At 36.5% G+C, this 23,018-nt stretch overlaps 1 protein-coding gene across 3 annotated transcripts in view; it reads left to right on the plus strand.

Moving 5' to 3' along the window:
• The window catches only part of Pxn (Peroxidasin), a 742,345-nt gene that overhangs the window by 700,505 nt on the left and 18,822 nt on the right, over positions 1-23,018 (plus strand). For all 3 annotated transcript variants that reach the window (XM_067108369.1, XM_067107823.1, XM_067107108.1), the window contains 2 exons: positions 18,222-18,396; positions 21,719-21,956. In XM_067108369.1, coding sequence (XP_066964470.1) covers positions 18,222-18,396; positions 21,719-21,956 — 413 coding nt within the window. The remainder of the gene's footprint in view (positions 1-18,221; positions 18,397-21,718; positions 21,957-23,018) is intronic.

Below are 23,018 nucleotides of genomic sequence, written 5' to 3' on the forward strand. Positions count from 1 at the left end.
TGAATGAAAACCAGGTCTTTGAACAAGTGTTTATGTTGAATTTTTTATGTAATTTATAAGTTTTCAAGCTTTAATGTGTATATTAAATAACATTAAATAATAAAGTAATAATTTCTCTCTCTCTCTCTCTCTCTCTTACTGAGATTAGAGAATTTTTATGGTACTTGTATATGTTTATTTGTTTTGTATGATAAATGAATTTTTTACCCATTAATAAGTATTAATTTTCAAATATTAATAAGATTAATAATAATAATAATAATAATAATAATAATAATAATAATAATAAAACTGTAACTACAAAATTCGTATGTGATACATATTTTAAACAAACAAATATTTTTCCCTCATCTTCTGTAAGAAGCTCGAAGGCAAAAGCTGTCAGATATGTCACTTTAACATGACTAGAAGGGGTAGTGTTGCTGATTAGTGGCCAAAGGTTTCTTGTAATTCTCTCTCTCTCTCTCTGTCCATAATAATTCATAAAAAATTTTGCTCTCTTAAGCAAGGACAACTGTTATCTCTTTCTCTCTCTCTCTCTCTCTCTCTCTCTGTCGTTCGTAGTTAGCACAGCCTATGTATTACTGCTTCTCTGTATGTCTTTAACTGTACAGTAGATAATTTTAAATTGATCTAATTTTACCTGTACCATTCACAAACTGTAAATGCGCCGTTCTAAAACATAGAGCATTTCAGAACAAAGAGAAAGAGACAGAATAAAGAAGTTTTTAAAAACGAGGTTGATAAGATTTCTAAAAATAGATCGCTGGAATGGGGGGAGAGAGAAATAGTATACTAATCTTCACACTCTCCTATATTCTTACATTAACCATTTATTTCTCTTTTTAAGGGTAATGTATTAAGCTAACTTTTAAATGAAAGTACAGTAATTTTAATTTCACTTAAAAGTTAGTTTAATACTGAATTTCCATCTTTTGGTATCTAACGTAAGAATAACTTCTCTCTCTCTCATGTTATTCTCTCTGTCTCCATAATGATTCATAAATAATTCAACTTGATATTTCAAGTAAGGACAATATCTGCCTGTCTCTGTCTTGTTATTCTCTCAGTCTCCATAATAATTGATAAATAATTTCACTCTCTTAAGTAAAGGCAACCCTTATCTCTCTCTCTCTATCGTTCTTAGTTAGCACTCACACATTTTTACAACGTATTGTTTCTCTGTATGTCTTTACCTGTACAGTAGATAGTTTAAATTAAGCTAACTTTTAAATGAAATTACAGTAACTTTAATTTCATTCAAAAGTTAGTTTAATACTGAATTTCCATCGTTTGATATCTAACGTAAGAATAACTCCTCTCTCTCATGTTGTTCTCTCCGTCTCTGTAATAATTCATAAATAATTTAACTTAATATTTCAAGTGAGGACAATATCTCTCTCTCTCTCGCATGTTATTCTCTGTCTCTGTAATAACTGATAAATAATTTTACTCTCTTTAGTAAGGACAACTCTAATCTCTCTCTCTCGTTCATAGTTAGCTCTCACACATTTTTACAAGTTGTTATTTCTCTGTACGTCTTTACCTGTACAGTAGATAGTTTAAATTGATCTAATTTCACCTGTACCGTCTATGAAGTGTAAATGCGCTAGTGTGGCAAATATATTCTAAAACATAGACATAGTAACTAATAGTTGTATTAGTCAATATAAAAAAAAACACTGTTCCATGAAAAAGCATTTCAGAACAAAGAGAAAGAGATGTAGAATGAAGAAGTTATTAAAAAGAGGTTGAGAAGACTTCTAAAAATAGATTGGTTGGAAGGGAAGAGAGACAGAAATTCTCTTCCAACTCTGTTTTTATGTCAACCATTTATTTCTTTTTTAAGGGTAATGTATTAAGCTAACTTTTAAATGAAATTACAGTAACTTTAATTTCATTAAAAGTTAACTTAATAATTTGGGGGCATGATTTGGGTCATATTTAGTGTTAAACTTTAGAAATAAGTATTTATTGGCATTTTTAGAGATCTTGCCAAACTTACGCGAAGATTCACCTTGCGCGAGGGGTTCTGGAACTTAACCTCACGTAAGTTTGGTGTATGATTATATATATATATATATATATATATATATATATATATATATATATATATATATATATATATATATATATATGATTATTATCAATTTTGTACATGATTCATTTATCACACATTACCACAGGTGAAAAATAAGAAACGGGTGTAGGTTCTGACCGGTATCAAAACCAAAAAGAAACTTACAACACAAAAAATTTGCTTGTTCTGCCTTATAATAATAATAATATGAAAGATATTCCTCATCTTCTTAAGAATTTTGGTGTTAATGTCACATTTAAGAACAATAAAACAATGAAAAATGTACTTATCAAGAACTCCCCTGACAATACTAAAGGGTGTGTATATAAAATTCCGAAGAAGTCTTTAACAACTTTTTATTGGCCAAACCGGAAAAGCACTGGAAAAAGAATTGAACAGCATAAGAAATGTGAAGATGTACACAGGGGAACAGTGGTATATTTGTACATGTTAGTGAGAACAATCATGCTATCAACTGGGAAGAGGCAAAACCTTGTATATTCTAATGATGCACTGGAAAGGAATATCGTTGAATTTAGCTTTATAAAAGAAAGTTACAACCATAATATGAATATCTGTCAAGGGATGTATAAACTTGATCCTTTAATATCAAAAGAAATTTGTAAATTGTTTAAATTTTAAGGTAGGCAGTAGAGATGTATGAAAATAGGATTATCATTTTTGTAAACACAGTACGAGGGTAGTCGTGTTAATGAGTTTGTGCTCAAACCTTAGCCCCTGACACCTGTCAGGTGGCTGGATCTTGGTGGCGTAAGGTTTGTTTATCAGCATTGTCCCCTGAGAGTATATTGTGATTTTTAGCCAAATGAATTTTGAAGCGCCACTCCTCATCATCATCATCCTGAGGGGGAATATGGAGTCATCTAACCTTCATCTGTATGTTCGTCAGTACTGTTCTTGTAGTATATATGCTTTTTTTCTCATAGTCTGCATCAGTCCTTCATCAATACTTGGAAATTGTTGAAAATCCTGATTCGTCATGAGACCTACACCCCGAGAAGATATTTTGTCACCTGTGATAATTCATAAAAATATATAAGGAAAAATAATATTTATAACGATATATGCTGGATATATAAAAATATCGATGGATTTTTATATATATATTTGTATATTTAACGATGCCTCAACTTATCCTCATATATATATATGGCAAGATCATAAACGATATATGAAATATATAATATATATTATATAGTGGTATAAATATATAATGAGTCATACTATATATGAAATTTATAACACACGACTATAAGTCATATATATATCCCATATGCAGATAAAAAAATTAATTTATACATTTTAGTGGTATATTTCACATAGCATCATGACTAATGCCTCTGCATAATTATGATGCATCACTAAAAACTATTTTTTTTATCTATATAATTTAGATCTCCGAAGTCACATTTGTTATATCAAGATTCAGTAGCTGAAACCTTTTATGGATAAACTGCCAGAATCTTGACTATGAATTCTTCAAGGCTTCCTGAAACTAGGTGACTCATTACCAAGGACCATTATATTAGGAAGTAAAGGAACGATAAGAAGAGTGACCATGGTAAAAAAATTGAAATAATTTAAAAATATAAAAACTCATTAGTTGATTGACTGTTATGAAATTTAGGTCTTGAAGACCAAGTGCCAGAACCCATCAGGATTATTCAGCGCCGTAATGAAGGTGAAATATAATAAATTAATGATAAGATTGATAATGAATAGGTGAATGATGATATACTAGTAAAATTCAGTGTTAAAATATGAACATAAAAAATGAAGAATGATATTAGATAAAACCAACAAAAATAAATATCTATATTAAACTTTTATATTCAAAATATATACTTAGTATATAAAATAATATGACTAAAATCTTCATTAAATATACTGAAATCATATATCATTAAAATAACCAGATTCTTTCGGATAACTCATAAGGTTATCTACCTCATCGTCATCATTTAAAATTTCTAAAATAGTCCTCCCTGTTAGTAAGTACTTTGCCCAAAGGCAATTAATTTTAGGACAGTGCACCAGCATGTGCTCAACGGATAGCTGACTACCGCAGTGAGCACAAGTTGGGGCACTGGCTCCCTCTAAAATATAGCTATGAGTGAAGCGGGTATGGCCAATCCTAAGCTGTGTTAGGATGACCTCAAATCTCCTGTTACAATTAAAACCCGAACTCCAAAAATCGATACTTTTTCTAATGTTTCTGTACTTCCTATTTGTGGATAAAATGGGGGAAGTCCATCTCTGCTGCCATTTTGTACGAATGTTATCGTGTGATAACTGGACGCATATCCAAATGTGGCACCTTATTAATTAAGAAATCACAACTTGCAGCATCCTTTGCTTTACTGTCAGCCAGTTCGTTCCCTGCTAGACCAGTGTGCCCAGGAATCCAACAAAACTTTACTGATTTGTGGCGAACAGGAAGATAAAAGAGCCATTCCTGAGCCTTTTGAATTAAGGGATGGGTAGGGTTAAACTTCTTTAGGGCTTCTAAACACTCCTTGAATCACTATATATTACTGTGGATTTAAATTTCATGTCAGATGCAAGATTTAAAGCATCAACTATGACTGTTGCTTCAGCAGTGAATATGGATGAGGGGTCTGATACCTTTTTTTATATACGATTCCCCCTCACACACCACTGCACATCCTACTCCATCTTCCGATTTTGATTCGTCAGTATAGATTTTACTGTCATTTATATGCCTCTCATCATCCTCCAAAAACTTGTTTCTGACTTCTTTTGCCGGACGATCTTTCTTCTTTGTCTCTTTAATGCAGGCATCTATTGCTAAAATGGAGGGATAGCAGGATGTTGAACTTGTAGGATCTTCTGCGTTTTTATGCTTTCATCCTCCAGTTCACCCACCTGTCTGATTTGAAATGGTATTGAAGATCTAGATCCAAAAAGACTTGAGTCACACTGTTTTAAGATCTCAAAAGAAGGATTCACCTTCGAGCTTTTCAGCTGCATGCTGTGTCTCAGACCTATCTTATGCCTCCTTAAGTCCAGTGGTAGCCGATGGGAGTCTACATAAATACTTTCAATGGGTGAAGTTCTAAAAGCTCCAATGCAGATCCTTAGCCCCATGTTATGCACAGCGTCCAATTCCTTAAGTTTAGTCTTTGAAGCAGATGAGTATACTTGGCAGCCATAGTGTAACTTAGATAAACATACTGCATTGTAAATCCTTAACAACGATTACATATCAGCACCCCAATTAAAATTAGATACTACTTTTAAAATATATAGTAATCTCTTCATTTTCACTTTTAACTGGTCAGTTTGATTATTCCGAGTGAGCTTTTCATGAAAAACCATTCCTAAAAATTTTACTTCAGTAGAATAAGGTAAAATCATCCCATTTGAGGTAAGAGTTGGAATGGTTTCCTTAGTTCGGCGAATTTATAAATATGATCTTTTTTCCTGTAATGCCCATCTTATGCAACTTTTTTATGATAGCATAACGCCATGCGGTGTCATATGCCTTTTCCAAATCAAAGAAAACTCCTACTGTTTGGCACTGTTTAGCAAAATCTTGTTGTATTTGGTTTGAGGGCCTGAGCAAGGGATCTAGAGTAGATCTACTTTTCCGAAAGGCAAACTGGTATGGAGAAAGCAAATTATTTGTTTCTAAGTGCCATAGAAGTCTGGTGTTAATAATTTTTTCCATCAGCTTACAAACGCAACTGGTGAGAGCTATTGGTCGGTAGCTGCTGGGTAAAACAGGATCCTTGTTTTGTTTCTTCAAAGGAGGATTAATGATAATTTCCAGCTCTTAGAAATAATACCAGTTTCCCAGATTTCATTTATTATATCTAAAAGAAAATTCTTTGACTTTTCTGGGAGATGTTTCAGCATTTCATATCTTCACCAGGGGATGATGGTTTGGTATTCTGCAAGGCATCTTTGTGTTCCAACAGTGTAAATTTTGCATTATATGGTTCAAAATTGTTTTCACTTAAATCAAGAGAAATCTGGGCATTTCTAATGTCTTGGAATTCTACAGAATAGTTCTCACTACTCGATATTCTCGAGAAATGTTCGCCTAATTTTTCTGCGACCCTCTCTGGTTGGGTGATTAGGTCACCATTTATCTTAAGGGTAGGCAGAGGTTCAGGGACAAACTTGCCATTTAGTTCTTAATTTTCTTCCAAATCAATTTGGATGGTGTTTTTGAGCTAATGCCATTAATGTAGTACATCCATCTTTTGCTTTTTTAAAATATTTATTTTGCTTGGCCACATCACGTTGGTAAATAACTTTGACTTGAGCAGTTCCACTCCTCTTATACTTTTGTAGCATTTTCTAGTAATCTTTCTCATACTATTGCAGGTTTTGTTCTATCAAGGAACTGCTGGTCTAGAGGGCTTCCTTTTGTTGTTGGAATAGAGGCAATTGCACCGTTGATGGTGGTGTCACTGAAGTAATTATATGCCTCTGAGATGGACGGAAATGATTTTACATTCTTGTCCATGAGAACAGACTCATTAAATTTCTTCCAGTCTGCTTCATCTACCTTCCATTTGGGAGGTGACTGAGAGGGCTGATTCTTAACTGTTTTTATATGAATTGGGAATTGGTCACTCCCATTGGATATTCATTTACTGACCATTCATAGTCAGTGTGAACACTAGATGAGCAAAAGCTCAGATCGATAGCCGAATAAGTATTGGAGTAGGTGTTATTGTAAGTCGAGGCTCCATTATTGAGTATAGTGATATTAAGATCATCCATAATATCCTCTAACATCCTACCCTTGGCACCTGTCGTGTTCCCACCCCATATGGGGTTGTGAGCATTAAAATCATCAAGGAGGAGGAAAGTAGTAGGAAGCTGATTGATCAGTAAATGAATATCATTATAAGTGAAATCCAAATCAGGAGGAAGATAGATGGAGGAAACTGTAATTTGCTTGTCTAAAATGAAAGTTACTGCTACAGCTTGGAGATGAGTATTAACTGATAGCAAGAAGTGTTACAACGACTGATGCACGATAATTGCTGCACCTCCCTTAGCTCTATCTCCGATTGGTGGTGGAGAATTATATATGCTGTAATTTAACCCAGGATTATATTGTGTACTTCCAAGCTTACAGTAGTTTCCTGGAGCCACACAATACATGGGCTATGGTCATGGAGCAGTACCTTCAGCTCTTCACTTCGAGCCCTAAGACCTCTACAATTCCATTGAAGTATTGACGTGAAAACTATTTTTTGGGCTTGGTGGAAGGCCCTTTGAATGGAGCCTTCTCATTTACTCTCTTTTGTTTATGAGTATTATCAAGAGATGATTTGGAAAGGACTGGTCTTGACAGGTTTGGTTTATTATCTGTTGATTTACTGGTGTCATTTTGTTTCCCTTTCTTGTCAGTTTGCTTAAATTCAGGCTGGGGTTCTTGCATCGAGCTTAGTACTTCGTATCTATTACAAAGTGATGCATGTTTAATTGGAGGAGAAGATGAGGGGGAACGTCTCCTCTTTTGGTGCTTTTGCTCCTCAGTCTCCATTAAATCTGGCAGAGACTCTGTCTGAGACAATCCCAAGGTGGTTGGGTTAAGTGCCATCTTATCCTCCTTGGAGGCTTGTGCTCTAGCCTCAACAGGCCGGGCACCTGGCCCAGATGGCTGGGCCACTACCACAGGGATTGATGCACCTGCTACCTTAGAGGGTGCTGCCACTGCACCCCTATTGGTAGATAGGGGCTGTGTCTTAAGAACTTCAGCATAGCTCCTAGGTTGTTGACCTAATTGTCTTTTTGCAAAACTGATATTTATATGCTCTGCATTGGCTTTATTTAGTGCAGACAGTTCAAATTTGTAAATTTCGCAATTTTTGTTATTGGATTTATGTTCCAGTTGACAATTAATACATTTTGCTTTTCTATTACATTCATCATCATGATGGACACCAGAGCTGTTTATACAAATTTTATAATTTTTGTAGTATTTTGATGGGTGGCCAAACTTAAAGCAATGATAACACTGCATTGGTCTTTGCTGGAAAGGACGTACTCATACCCTTTCATTTTCAAATATGACTTGAGAAGGGACTTCAGAGTCTACTAAGGTTAAAATGATCTTGTTGGCAATCAGTGCCTTTTTCATTCTCCAAACTGATGTGGGACTCATTTCTAGAATTTCTTCTTCTGTCATGTCATAAAGCTTAAGTGGGGCTTGATCTTCTCATTTCATCATTTTTTATGTCCAAGAAGGTCAGCACATATGCTTGGGTTGTGGATTTGGCATGAATAAGAACGGTGTTCTTCCCAAAACGAGAAATATCACCGCTCTTTATTTCTCCCACCTTTTTTCTGAAGAAACCTGCAAAATTTATAGTAGTTATAATTCTCCTCCTTGGCTGAAGCTACCACCCATATAGGAGGTTTAGGAGTCCTTATCTCTGCCTTCTGCTCTCTCTGGTTTATCCTGATCCCATTTAGATGGCACATAAACGTCCATGTCTTTGGGAACTTTGTCTGTTAAGGCTCCTCATACTGTAGCTTGACCTATTTGTATGGCACTTATCATACTACTAGCCTTTAGAGCCTCATCATGGCTACTAAAGGTAACCCACGCTTCTCATCTAGATTCAATATCAATAAAGTTCATCCTAATTTCTACAACAGTTCCAAATGATTTCAGAGCTGTCGAGATCATTTCATAATCACAACAGACTGGTAAGTCTTCGATATGAAGCATTCTCAAATTTTTCACACAACTTGGCTGTGTCGAGGATTTAATTTTGGATGAAGATTTCTTAGAGAAGTCTGTGTCCTTGCTTGAAGTCGTCATCAATGAAGCATGGCTAGAGGGTCCAGGGGAGGGGAAGTCAGGAAGGGGATCAGGATATTTGTTATTACTGCTTTTTGTCAATTTATTTTTGGAGAGGTCATCAACATTTGGAGAAATTTCAATCTCCAGGGTGGGTGCAGAGGTCATCATCTGTGCCAGAATAGCACCATCAGAGGGTCCAGGGGTACTTGAATCCTTATAAATGCTAGACGTAAAGATTTGAGAGGGGTAAAAAAAAAAAATAATAATAATAATAAACCTGAAAACCTTAATTAATAAGATATCATCAGCCTTTCATGGGGATTATTCTTCCACCAATAGCACAAGTGAGAACTGACTTCCAAATGTCTGTGTCCCTACCCTACCCCACAGGGGAAGGCACAACACGATTATAGTGGCCCAAGTGTAAGGCAAACCTGCTTGCTAGGACCGAAGGTATTACGAGAATACCATCATCCCCACTCTAATTGTGTTATGGGCAAACCGGATAGAATGCAGAGAGTCCTACCCCAAGAACCAGACCCCCCTGGAATCCGTGGTCTAGCCCTAAAGAATAGTTCCGCCTGATATCTCTCAGGTCCAAACATTATCGGACAGCTGATGGGCCTACCACAGTTCCCACTATTTAGCTTCGGATATAAACCCAATCCCAGTTATGACATCTTTTCCTGTTTATCAGGTCCAATAAATTTTAGCAAAAGCGGAAAATTCCACAACAATTAATTCAAAGAAATATATAATGGTCTATGGGACTCTTGGACTCAAACCCGGGAACAGATTCCTGGGGTTCAAGAGCCCCCTCACCACGTCATGGTGGTCCCAAATCGAGGGGGATTAACCTTGTGTACTGATAGCAATACAAATAACCAGGAGGCGAAAACAACTGTGTTCCGACCTCGTTAGCAGAGGGAATACAGTCCAGAAGTCTTACCAACAAGGTTAGCATGCATAATTTCTCAAAGGAAACCATTTTTGGTCATCAGCCATATTCTATAAGATCTTTTCCCTTTAAGGAAAGTTCATTGTATTTCTTTATGTATAATACACTAAAAGTTCTATAAGGTAATTAAATGATGCCTTTATGACAAAACACTGGTGAAACGAATTCAAACCAACAGACAAAGGATTGAGGAAAATAACTGAACCAAAGTAGTTTACAAATTTAATTACACCTCTTTACATCCACCACCACTCAGCCATCATCTGTATGAAGACTACCCCACCACCATTTACCTTTCTCATCAGGGCAACCAACACAAATCTTACCGCAAGCCCTTCTTGCTTGAGAAACTGGACCTGGTGGAACTGTCTGGAACTGTACCTAGCAATATGGGGTGAGTAATTTTCACAGTAGACGATATTTAAAAAAATCCACACGTGAAGGTCTTGGCTCAGAAAGGAGGATGCATAGATGACTTTCCCTCCTACAGTGTGGGATAGAACAGCGGACGGTAGAGGAATTGATGTCTTCGCCCATTGTTGGAGTAACAGGAACCAATGCCGTTTGCCAGTTTGGGGCTTTCAAGTAAGCTGATTCTTTGAAGGTTAGAAGCTTTCTCAAAACCTTATAAATTTGGGACAATGGAAGACAAATGTATATCGTCCTCCATTTGTTCGAGTCTTATAGGAAGGCATCTCTTGCTGTTGCTTGACTGTCCAAGTTTGGAGACACATACACTGGGAGTTTATGATTCTCATATGTGGCGAACAGGCCCACTTCTGGTTGTGGAAGCATGTTGGCTACTGTTTGAAAAGAGTGGTTGTCCAACATCCACTCTGTTGAGGCTGTCGTTTTCCTTGAGAAAAAGTCCACTATTACATTGAGAGACCCTGTAAGATAAATTGCAGACAAGTACCACTTCATTGCTTGCACCATCCAAAGGATGGCTAGCACTGCCTTGAGAGGTGGCAAATGGGATCCGGACCTCTTGATGCAGGACATTGCAATCATGTTGTCTAGAACCAAGAAAATGTGTGTTTCTTCTGGAGGTTTGAGTTTTTTGAGAGACAAAAAGACAGCCATCAGCTCCAGGAAACTGATATGACAATTCCTCAGAGTAGCTGACCACCTCCCTGCCACCTGACGATTCTCCCAATGTCCTCCCCAACCTGTCAACGAGGCATCTCTGTGTATTGTCACTCTTACAGACAGAGGAGTCAGGGTGACCTTTTTTGCTAGAAATTCCTTCCGGGTCCAAGGCCGAAGTATCTCCCCAACTTTTTGATTCTTCTGATGAGGTCGGTGTTGCATCTTTATTCTTGTATGCAATAGCCAGAATTTGTTCAAATTTTTTAGTTGCAGTCTGAGTACTGGATCTATTACTAATGCAAACTGCAACAGGCCCATCGTACGTTCTAATTGCCGTCTGGAAACCCTGGGCTGTGCAAGGAACGTTTTGAGGTCTTTCCTTATTCTGTTTTGAGTATTGGTGGGGAGAGACAACAGGCCATGAAGAGTATCCCAACACATTCCCAGCTATTAAAAGCGTCTGCTGCACGAGGCGGGATTTTTTCCAGTTTATTATAAAACCTTTTGACTGTAGTCTGTTGACTACTACTCTTAGGTTTTTCAAGCACTCTTTTCTTATGGGCCCCCAGATTAACTAATCATCTAGGTAGGCTATTAGTTGTATTCTTTTTTGTCTGAGTTCTCGAGCAACTACCATTGCTAATTTTGTAAACATTCTTGGGGCAATGTTTAGCCAAAAGGGCAAGACTTTCAACCTGTACATATCTTTCCCTACCTGGAACCCTAGGAAGGGGCAGAAGGGAACGGCAATAGGGACTTTTTGGCAAACAGTGTGCTTGTTCAATGTTGATAGGTCAAGGATCACTCTTCGTTCGGAGGAATCCTTTTTTGGGGACACTGAAAAGATGTGTTTGGTGGTGAACATACGCATGTTTTTCTATGGCTCCCTTTAACAGGGCCCTCTGCACGTAACTGTTGAAAATAATGCTGTGTCCCCAAGGGGAAGACTTCCATTGCCAGTGGTATTGTCGAAGCCAACCCCCAACCATACAATTCCTATTGGTATCTGCCTCTTCCTCTGCCTTTGCCCTTGATAGGCATTCCAGGTGTTGCTTTTCCTTTTCCTCTATGAAAAGGTTTTTGGACCTTGTGAAAAGGATGTCCTTGCTGTTGTTGTTGTTGTTGTCCCTTTGTAGGGAATTGTCCCTTCTGACCACCTACCTGTTTTTGAGGAAAACTTTTGGGAGTGACTGAAGGCTTATATGATTTTTTATCATAGTGAGGCTTTTTTGGGTTGGTTAAAGGGAAGTTTTGGGTTTTTTGTTTCCTGAATACCCCTTTCCCCAGAAGAGCATACACTGTACAATTCTGTTGTCGGGCTTGCTCGATAAGTTGGCCACAACAGACTCCTCAAACAGGTCCTTACAGAAGGGGTTAGAGTGTAATAATGAAGTCATATTGGGGAGTGACTTGTTGGAGCCCTCCAATGTTTCCATTCACGCTTTTATGCGCCTTTCTTGGAAATCATAGAGTTCTTCCTATAGGGTTTTCATAAGACTTTTGGCCACAACAGCAAAAATTGTTCTGGAATCTTCTGGAAGCCTTTTGGTGGCAACTTCCAGTAAGGTAGTGGAGGTTATAATACTAAGGACTTGGATCCTAGCATGAAATTCTGCCAAGGCTGTCCTCTCTGAGATTCTTCTCATAGAGGTCCCAAACTGCTGAGTACTTATATCTAAAGGGAGCTTTTCCCTCTCAAAAGGGAGTTGAAGCGAAGCTCATTCCTTGGTGGAATTATTTGAAACTGGGATGACCATAGCAAATGGCTTTAATTCTGCCTCTCATTTTCTAGTCACTACAAAATTCTGAAAATCTGCCTTCACATGATCAATTATTTTGAAAGTGAAGGGACAGAAGGCTAGGCCTACTTGGTGAGCAATTTGGGTTTTATTCAAAATGGGAGTAATGAGCCATTTTTCGTTGACCTGGTAAAGGATGTCTTCTATAGCTTTTAATGCTATAGGCACAGGTAAGAGAGCCGTTTCTTTTAGTGGTTTCCCCATGTCTGGCGAAGGCAGTACCAGGTGCCATTCTGTATTAGGGAATGCTGCTCTGCCTCTAAACTCTACATGTCCAACTTTGATCATAGTTTTTCTCTCATTAATTAGATACGTACCATCAGGAGAGAAAAAAATGCATGTTGAGGTGTCTCGCTAAGGATTATCAGTATCATCAGGGGTGAGTATTGGAGCCCCTATTATGTTTTGATCTGAAGTCTTGTTGTCTGAACTGGCTATTTTGTTGTTTCCAGTAGGAATTCTAACATTAGACCTTGTTTGGACAGAATTTGTATCCACTCTCATTTTTTGGTTACAGGATGCTGCAGTTTTATACTTTGGGGTGTACATGACTGACTTAATTTCCTTAATTTCCTGTTCGGAATCATGTATTATGTCCATTATATATTGCCATTCTGTGGCAAGGACATCTTTGATGTTACTCATAATTTCCTTATGGAATTGATCAAATGCCGCAAACTGTTTATCCCTTTTGGGGAGCTTGTGTAATCTGACTGAGCATCAACAACCGAACTGTAATTGCCTGTTGCCCAGGGGGCAGAAGACCTGGGTGAGTTACTGTGGATCCTAGTATCCCTTTTTGGGTATGGATACTGCTCAGCTCTGATAGCTGCAAGGGGGATAGAATTCCTTCTGGAAGGTTTCTCCCATGGTTAGCTGAAATTTGTGTCCCAAATCCCTCTGGGTTCAGCAGGGTCATTTCAGTGGTATGTCTATTTCATATTCCTTAGTAAGAATGTCACCCCATGTACAGATTCCTCTACTTCCTCCGTGGGGTTAACCTGGGAGGTATTGGGGACTGATGTTACGGGGTTTTGGCCCAAACGTAGATCTTGTTCTGAAAAAGGGTTAAATATCTGCTGCTGGAGTTCTGCTGGAAAGATATAATCTCCCACTTCCTCACCCCTACTGAACCATAGGACCCATCAAGGCAGCATAAAACGAGCTGTTTTATCCTTTAAACTTGCTGCCAGGAGCATACTACAAATTTTGCACATATCTGGAGACCAAGCAAATTTTCCTTGTTTTTTACGAGGACTATACTGATGCCAGGTGGTATGGGCCGTACCCACTGGCAAAAAACGAACCAAGTAATTTGCTGCAGAACACTTGAGCTGATGGTCCTGCATAATGGCACCCCTGTAGCGATATCAAAACAAGTTGTTATTAGAAACTAGTTAGTATTGATTGTCTGTAGTCCCTTATATAGTTAGTATATTCCATATTACAGGTTAACTTGATTACAAGTGTGTAGCTGTAATACATTTTATTAAATATTTATGTTAACTTAAACGCTCTAAGGTTTAGGCTACTTTTGATGTGTTTGCCCTTCCTTTGAATGTTGGTAACTCTTTTTATAGGCTACATGATTAACCTGGCTATTGCTGTCATTTTGAGTCTTACCTGCAATGACATTCGATTGATAATTAACTGTTTCTAATGCTCTTGCTATTGCCATAACTTTTTTTTAAGGTTAGTTTCTTTACTTGTAGCAACTGCTTTTGTAGCTCGTGTGAGTTACTTCCTTCTATAAATCTCTCTATTAACCTCTCTTCTGTATCAGCAAATTCACAAGTAGCAGCTAATTTTTTTAACCTAGTCACAAAAGAGTCTATTTACTCACCTGAGTCTTGTGATGCTTGTATGAACTAATGACGCTCAAGTATTTATTGACTTGAGGAGCAAAATAGTTCGTAAGCCCTTCAATTGTGTCCTCCAATGAACTATTTATTAGATTCAAATTTTGTATACTTCCTGAACTTCCTTACCTGCAGTATGAAGCAATAAAGCCTTCTGCTGCTTTTTATCAACTTTCCCTAGTGCTTCTAGGTAAATCTTAAAACTACCTATCCACTGTTTCCATCTTGTACCCACTGATTTAGGATCCTCTGAGATACTAAAGCAGTCTACACCTTTGATATCTGTCGGCATGTTTGCTGCTAGGTACTTGAACTTATGGTTAGGCTAGGAACTTGGAAGCATTTGTACTTAGGCTAACAATGGGAGCTTTGAACCTAGGCTAGGCTATATTAGATTCTTTCAAACCTAGTTCATGAATTCCTACTAAATTTCTATCTATGCTAAACCACCTTATTTCGTTGTTTACTCTTACAACTCCTACCTTGTTCCCTGATGTAGGCTATATTTGCATAGACCTACTTGAGCTCTTTTTTACTCTGAACCAAACTATTTGTCCTTTTGACGCTCCCGACTTGGCGCAGCACTGGAAGAATGCTGGTTTGAGTGTGTTGAAAGCATCCAATTGAGATTGTCTTCGACTTCGGGTAGACTTCGTCTGTTAATGCTAGGTGTTGTCTTTTAGGTTTGTAGGTTAGGTGTAGCGTTGTCTATGTATGCCAGGGTCCATTTGTCTGCTGCGTTCATAACTGACATAGTTGCCGCTGATGTGTTAGTATATATAACACTTACTAAAATTCTTCATTCTTACCTGCAAGGTAAATATGATGTATTTAGTACTTGAGGTTTGGTCACATTCTCGTTGCAGATGTCTGAGGATGAAGGGCGATAATAAAGCTATATCTTTCAAGTTTTGACTCCATTATGTGGCTGTATTACTTATACACTGTTAGTCCTTTTGCAGTGGCTATGTGAAATTTAATTCTGAATGTCATGCCATTCAGACTACCTGCTATGAACTAATTTGTTTAATTAACCCAAGCTACTGTTTTATATGGCTTAGGTCAATGCTCCTAGCATAATCTACATTAAGGTAAGAATAGAGGATTTCTTAGAGGGTTCTCACTTAACCTATTTTAGGCCACTGCCTATTCTAGGCTTATTTAAAACACTTAAGGGTATAAACTATACAGAAAAGAACCCTCTTATAACCTAGTTTTCTGTTTTATCTAGCCAAGACTACCCTTATATATGATATTCAGCCACTGCTGTTTTAGGCTAATAGTAGGATATTCCTTGAAAGGGGTTCCTACTTAATATAGTTAGGCTACTGCCTAATGTAGGTTTATATCACCGTTACGGATATAAGTTACATAAGAACTCCATTAATATGTAGCCTTACAGATAGGCTACTGAGTCGTAAAAAACTAGGTTATTTTACGAAACCTAGGATACTGTTTATATCTAATCCTATTATATTTGGACTAAACTACTGCTTAGACCAATAATAGGATATTTCCTAAATTTTCCCTCTTAGCCTGGTATAGGGTATTGCCTAATCCAGATTATTTTAGATCACTCTTGAATGTAAAGGCTATATAAAAACAGAAACTTGCTAATATGCAACCATAATAGCTAGGCTACCATTTTTGTCTAACCCAGGTTGTTGTTTATATCCAGTCCTAGGCTATTTGGTCTACTATATACAACAGTGACTTACCTAAGTTATTTTCTAATCCAGATTATTTAATTCATACTTAAGGGCATGGGTTTAACTGGTTGTCTTTACATAAAATGCAACTGGCTTAATATGTAGCCTTAAAGCTAGTCTGCCATCTCATCTAGCACAGATTACTATTTCATCATCTAGTTCTTAATAATGGGATGTTTCGTGAAGGTTATCACGTAACCTAATATAAGGTGCTGCCTAATCCTGGATTCTTTAGGTCATGCTTAAGTGTACAGGCTATATACAAGTAACAAATTTTCACTAATCTGTAGCCTTATAGCCAGACTACCATTTTATTTTGACCAGATTATTGTTATTATCTAATCCTAGGTTCCTTGGTATAAACTAGCTGCTACCTAGGCCCATAATAGGGTATGTCTTAAAAGGTTCATACTTACCTTAATTCAGGTTACTACCTAATCCAGGTTATTTAGTTCACACTTAAGGATGTGTAAGCCTAGGTTATAAGCTACAGACAACATCCACTGTTAATCTATTCTAAATTATTCTCACTGAATCTGAAGTAGGCTACTGCCTAGACTATTGTAGACATTGTTATCTGAAAGGATTATCTATATTAATGATAAATTGTGGAACACTTCTTTTGGTTAAAACATCTAACTAGAATGACAAATTCTTTAAAACAATGTGTGCTTTTTACAATCAGCGATCAGTGATCATGAGTAGGTGCCGACCATGTGCTAGCAAGAAACTCTGGTTTCCGGCTTTCATACACAAATTAATTACCAAATCCAACAGTTTAAAACTAAAACTTTAACTGGAACTTAAAGTTAGGCACTTAACTTGCAATTTTAGATGTTTCCATGATCCTCACTTTGAAATCAGAGAACCAAAAAGCTGATTTTACGGAGCTCTGACTTGCAGTAAACAATACTGTGCTTGACCAAAAAGGGTAATGGCTTCCTGGTCCTGTGCTGGTCCGTTTGTCGACAATATGGCGGATGCACGTGCGTGATAATCACTTCTACACATGCAGGTTTCGATGTTGGAAAACTGGGTACAGCTTCGCTGAAGATAAGGGAAGGTGCTCTCTTGTCTTTGAGTCCATTACATACTCCATCATGTTTTGTGGTGTTTATCATTATGACACAATGCCCAGCCACAAGACCAGCTAAAAGAGAATTCTTTGATATTAATTTGGTCACCATGGAGCTCTGGTAGACCATGGAAGGGTAACTCCTTGAGGACGAAACAAGCGACTACACTATAAAAATGTAATCGTGAGTAAGATGTCCTTAAAAAGTTAGTATGGGTGAAATTAGAGATCCAAGAGTTTTGAGGTGGTATACTCGTAGAGAAAATTGGAGTGAATAAACTCTTCTATCTGCCTCTGCCATCATATTGAATATAGATCCTCAGAAACCTGTAGATTCCACCATTTTCTTTTATTTAAATCATAGACAACACATTTTAGCAAGTGCAAGCTTATTCATCTTCCTGATTGAAACTTGGGAAAATTGATTATAATGTTAAGATCACGTGGCATAGGCACTGTGTATCTAAACATTTGATCTGCAGAAAGTTACCATTGATCATGTGCTCATACATTAGAAAATTTGTTTTCCTTTTAAAATTAATCTGTAAGCAGAGTGGATATCTATAAACTTAAGCAATCGAATAGAGCAGCATGAAGAATATTTGAACTAAACCTAGCTACCTTTAAAATATACTCCATTTCTATTATGTAAGCCAAGTTATCCAGTACTAAATTTTCAACATCACTGATCTCTCAATATATGTACAGTACACATTACATATACTCAAGAGTTTATGTGTAACATGGTCTGAAGGTAGGGTATTAATTGTAGCTACCATACAAGTTTTTTTGTGTTTTTGTGATACAGGTTCCATCAATATTTCCTTGAAAATTTCAGGTTTGGGCACTCATTAATCAACCCAATCCTTCATCGCTTGAATGCTACATTCCAGCCTATAGCTGAAGGCCATTTACCTCTGCACAAGGCTTTCTTTAGCCCGTGGCGTATTGTACAGGAAGGAGGTATTGACCCTCTCCTTAGAGGCCTTTTTGCCACTCCAGCTAAACTAAAGGTGAGGCATACATCATTTTTGTTAATACATGTATACAGATACTTCTAGCAATATGATCAGTGTTAAATCCATATTTAACATTTCACTTTAGTATAGTCATTTTATGTTACTGTTATAAATATCATGTGATAAGTAATTTGCTGAACCCAATTCAGTTTAATGTAACATTTTAAGTATAAGTAAAAGTTAACTAGCATAAATCATACAGTAAATAGGAAATGAAATAGAACAGTTTTATTCCATTATATTGTTTTCTGTGCGATGCTATTGACTGCACATGGTGTGACGCTGTTAAATAAACAGAAATTTAAATAGAACTTATCTCTTTGGTATAAAGGAACAACAAACTAAGAATTTATTCAGAGGAACGTTTTTGTTCTTCTTCGTGTGGAAAGGTGCTCTTTTTGTAAGCTCTCTCCCCTCTATTTGTTATGAAACTTACATTTAAGTGAGGCATCCATGGCAGGGATGGGAGGAGGTTTCTCATGTCAACACTTGTTTGTATATATACAAAATTTATTGTTTGATTTTGTATAAATACATTCTCATTTAGATGGTGATTTTGTATAAATACATTCTGATTAAGATACTGCTATCAGCTAAGAAAATGTACATAAATTTGTTATTCTGCCCATTTACTTAAGGATACAGCTCATTTTGTGAGCTGGATGCCATTAACTTGGAATTGGAATTGGAATATAAAATTTAGGCCAAAGGACAATCACTGGGACCTATGAGGTCATTCAGCACTGAAAATAATGCTGAAATAATTTTTAGGAGAGGGTGGAAAGTAAGATGGAATAGACAATATGAACGGAGGTATAGTAAAAGGAATTAAGGGGGTTGCAGCAATGGGCTGAAGGAACACTGCAAAGAACCTACGTAATGTAATGCCTACAGCGCCTCGCAAGAGATACACTGATGGGGAGCCATTAACTTGGCATACTCTCACCTGTTAGATGGCTGTTGGGCAAAATGGTAAGGAAATTAAAACCGAGAGAACAAGATGCTGAACATGAATTTGAATTTGTCCAGATTTTGGAGGAGGCCAGAGTAATTGAAAGACTGGTATTCATTTACTACCAAAGAACCTGCAGATGATCTGAACTTTCAGTTCACCATACTGGTGAATCTAATACGTAAAGTCAAGTGGAAGAGTGGCCCACCAAAGGCCATAAAATTACTTTCACAACTGAATTCCTTGGAAGTGTAACCACTGCAACTAAGGCCATATCCTATTTGAAAATTATTGGTGCTATGGAAAAATTAATATGAAATCAAGGAATATTTAAGAGGACTGTGAACTGGTACATGGAAATATATTGAATGTTAATGGAAACTAGGAAGTCTCCTCCCTTGGGTATTATTAAAGAAATAGGAGGTCACTGAAAGGGCTGTTGTGAATACTGGCCTCCACCCAGTTTCATGTACTTGTGCTTCAGCATAAATTTCCTTAAGTGTTTTGCCAGAGTTGTGGAATGCAACATAATTTTCACTGAAATGGAACAGGTGAACCTTGCCATTACTGGTGTCTCTTCCACCATGATTCGGCCAGATTTTGGCAAAATAGTCCTAGAGAACTCGATAGTTCTCCCTCTTGATTTTGTCATCAGGATGGATTGGGTAGAGCCTTTGGAAAAAATGGTGGGAGGATAATGGTTGTTGTGGAACGAAGATCAGCAATACTCTTTAGACTGCTGAGCTGATTGGGGGGTGAAATTATGCATCATGCTTCATTGCAGATCAGGAGTGGAGGAGACAATGGTAGCAAGATAAAAATGCTGTCAACTTATCATGGAGAATTGAACCTAAAGAAGTCTTACTTATATAGCTGTCTCGGTCGGATCTATGGAATGTGTCTAGAATAAGATGTATCCAAAGCATTTTCTCTGAACAGTTTGTCTATAGTAGTTGTGTGAAATGCGGTGAATCTAATACGATTTGTCTACATTTGGCTACTAAGGGAACATAATTAGAAGTGCATTAGGCTTTTTGATGAATCTGTAGTGAGTGCAAAATTATAAGACTGAAAAATAGGCCGATTTTAATTCATAATGTATAAAAAATATTTGCTAAAAGGACTTCCTTTATAAATTAAAAGGACTTCATTAAAAATTAATTTGCTAAAAAGACTCCATTAAAAGTTAAAAAGAAAAGTTGTTGGCAATTCCACTCACATAATAAATAATATTATCGGGATCAAAATTTGAACAAGACTTTCTATATGCTTTCCAGCAGCATACTGCCTTATTTGAGCCTTGTTGAAACTTCGTTCTTTCTGTGAAACTTGATAAAGTTATATATATTGGTGTGATGAGGAACAAATTTAGTTTTAAATCTTTGATGCCATTCTTCGATTGATTAGTTTGTCTTGGGCAAACCATTAAGAACTTTAAAGTACAAATTCCACATCTCATGTGGAAAGAGAGGTGGACGTCGAGCATTCCTTCTCTTTGGCCGTCGAATCCATGTGTCCTCAAAATAATTAAAGACCTCTTGTGCTTCATGAAAGTGTTCTTATCACATAATAACTCAGATTACTATCCCTGAAAAATCTTATTGCTGGTAGCATCCGCATGCGTAAAGCAAAATCAAGATCTCTTTCATAATGTTGTAAACCACTGTTTTGTCAGTTATATTTTGCTTGCACCATTTGGTAACTGTTATGCCAAAAGTAGCAGGTTCGGTAAGTTTGTGTGTATTTGATTTGATATTAAAGGAATAAATGAAAGTCATTGGTGAGAAACGTACTAATTCAAAAACCATAAAAGAGACATAGTTTTTACATTCAAGCCCTGATTATAGGAGATAGAGCTCTTGTTCTTTTAAATATTTTAGTACATTTTGGAATTAAATGCTCTTCATTTTTACATGATTTGCTATAAGAAAATTTCACACTTCCATTGACACAGACTCAATTAATCAGAAATGGTATCTCTGCACATTTGAAGAATTTACTTCCTCCTCAAAGCTTAAGCCCCCATTTACCATCTTGCCCATCATAATCATGTATGAACTGTATATGTCTGATGACTTGCAGAATCTAAACTTCAGTTTTTTGTAAAGCAACAGAAAATTGTGAAAGCAGTCGGTATATACTTCATGACTAAAGTTCTGTAATAAAACTATGCTAATTTATAATTTGCATTATAATTTATTTCTTAATTTACATTATACTTCTTTTATTTAGTTAGGTGTTTATTTGGAAATTATATGTACATGAATTGGTGTTTTCTTATTGATGCTACATTCACTGTTTGTTGCCGCACTTTTAAATTTAATATCATCACATTCAAATTACATTGGAAAAATTTTATTTCAGATACCTGGACAGTTCCTTAACACCGAGCTCACGGAAAAGTTATTTCGTGCAGCTCATGAGGTAGCACTTGACCTTGCCTCACTAAATATCCAAAGAGGTAGAGATCACGCTCTCCCTGGTTATACTGAATGGCGACAAGTTTGCAACCTTTCTGTACCTGAAGACTTTGACGAACTAGCTGAAGATATAACTTCACCAGAAATCCGAGAAAAACTCAAACAGTTGTATGGTCATCCAGGTAAGTGACAAAATTTATATTCCATCATTCGTATAAGTTAAACCGAGTTGATGTTTTCACCTGTACTAAGTTATAATGCTGAAAAGAAGTAGTACTTTAGGTTGTTTAATGTAATTCACAATTTCATCCCTATCTTTTCTATTTATCTTGCCGATTTGATTTGGAATTAGTATGATAAGGAATTCTACCACTTTTACTGCATTTCCTCCTTCCCACTCTAAAGTTATGCCCTGTTATCCTGCTGTCTGTGAATTTTGCACTTTGTTCTGAGAGAATTAGATTTTACAGTGCCCAGACACTGAAATACACTGAAATCTAAATTTGGAATAGATATGTTCACTATATTTTTTCGATCATAGCTAGTTTAAACAGGTTGTAGATTGTGCTTCATTATTTTCATGCTGATGAGATTATGAGTTACCTTGGTTACTTTAGCCTAAAACAAGCATTTCCGTTTATATATGCATAATATAGAATAAGAGGCAAAAGAAAAAATCCAAGATTTTAGTAACTGCTGTAATGGTACCAGAAGTAGTTAATTGTTCCTGCATATGTATTAATCTGTAGACATACAGTATAATATTATTTCGTTTTCTGTTAATTTTTCCTATCATTGCATTGAGGTTCTCTACTTGTGATGGTCGTTATTGTGGTCATTGATTAATTACAAGGATTTTATTTTTTATCATAAACTGAGTTAAAGAACAGATTAGTGGATCAAACTAGCAGTTAACAATTGGAAGTGCAGCTTCCAACTTTCAATGATATATACTGTACATACTAGTACTGTATGTAAATTTTCACAATCAAATTAAAAAAAAAATCATCAGTTTATAAAATAGGATTCTTACAGAAGACACTTATATTAATTAAGGTCCTGGAAAATGTAAGGCCACTACTAAATATTCTTTGAAGTATGTCATAACAATTTAATTTTATTTTGGTATTTTGATGTTCTGTTTGAATATTACAGATGGACCGTGACTCATAACCACACAGACATAATATTTAATTGTTTACATGTCAGTACTGTACAAAAAACATTAGCTGAAAATAGTACTT

This window comes from Macrobrachium rosenbergii, chromosome 1 (genome assembly GCF_040412425.1).
Source record: "Macrobrachium rosenbergii isolate ZJJX-2024 chromosome 1, ASM4041242v1, whole genome shotgun sequence".
NCBI classification, from domain to species: domain Eukaryota; kingdom Metazoa; phylum Arthropoda; class Malacostraca; order Decapoda; family Palaemonidae; genus Macrobrachium; species Macrobrachium rosenbergii.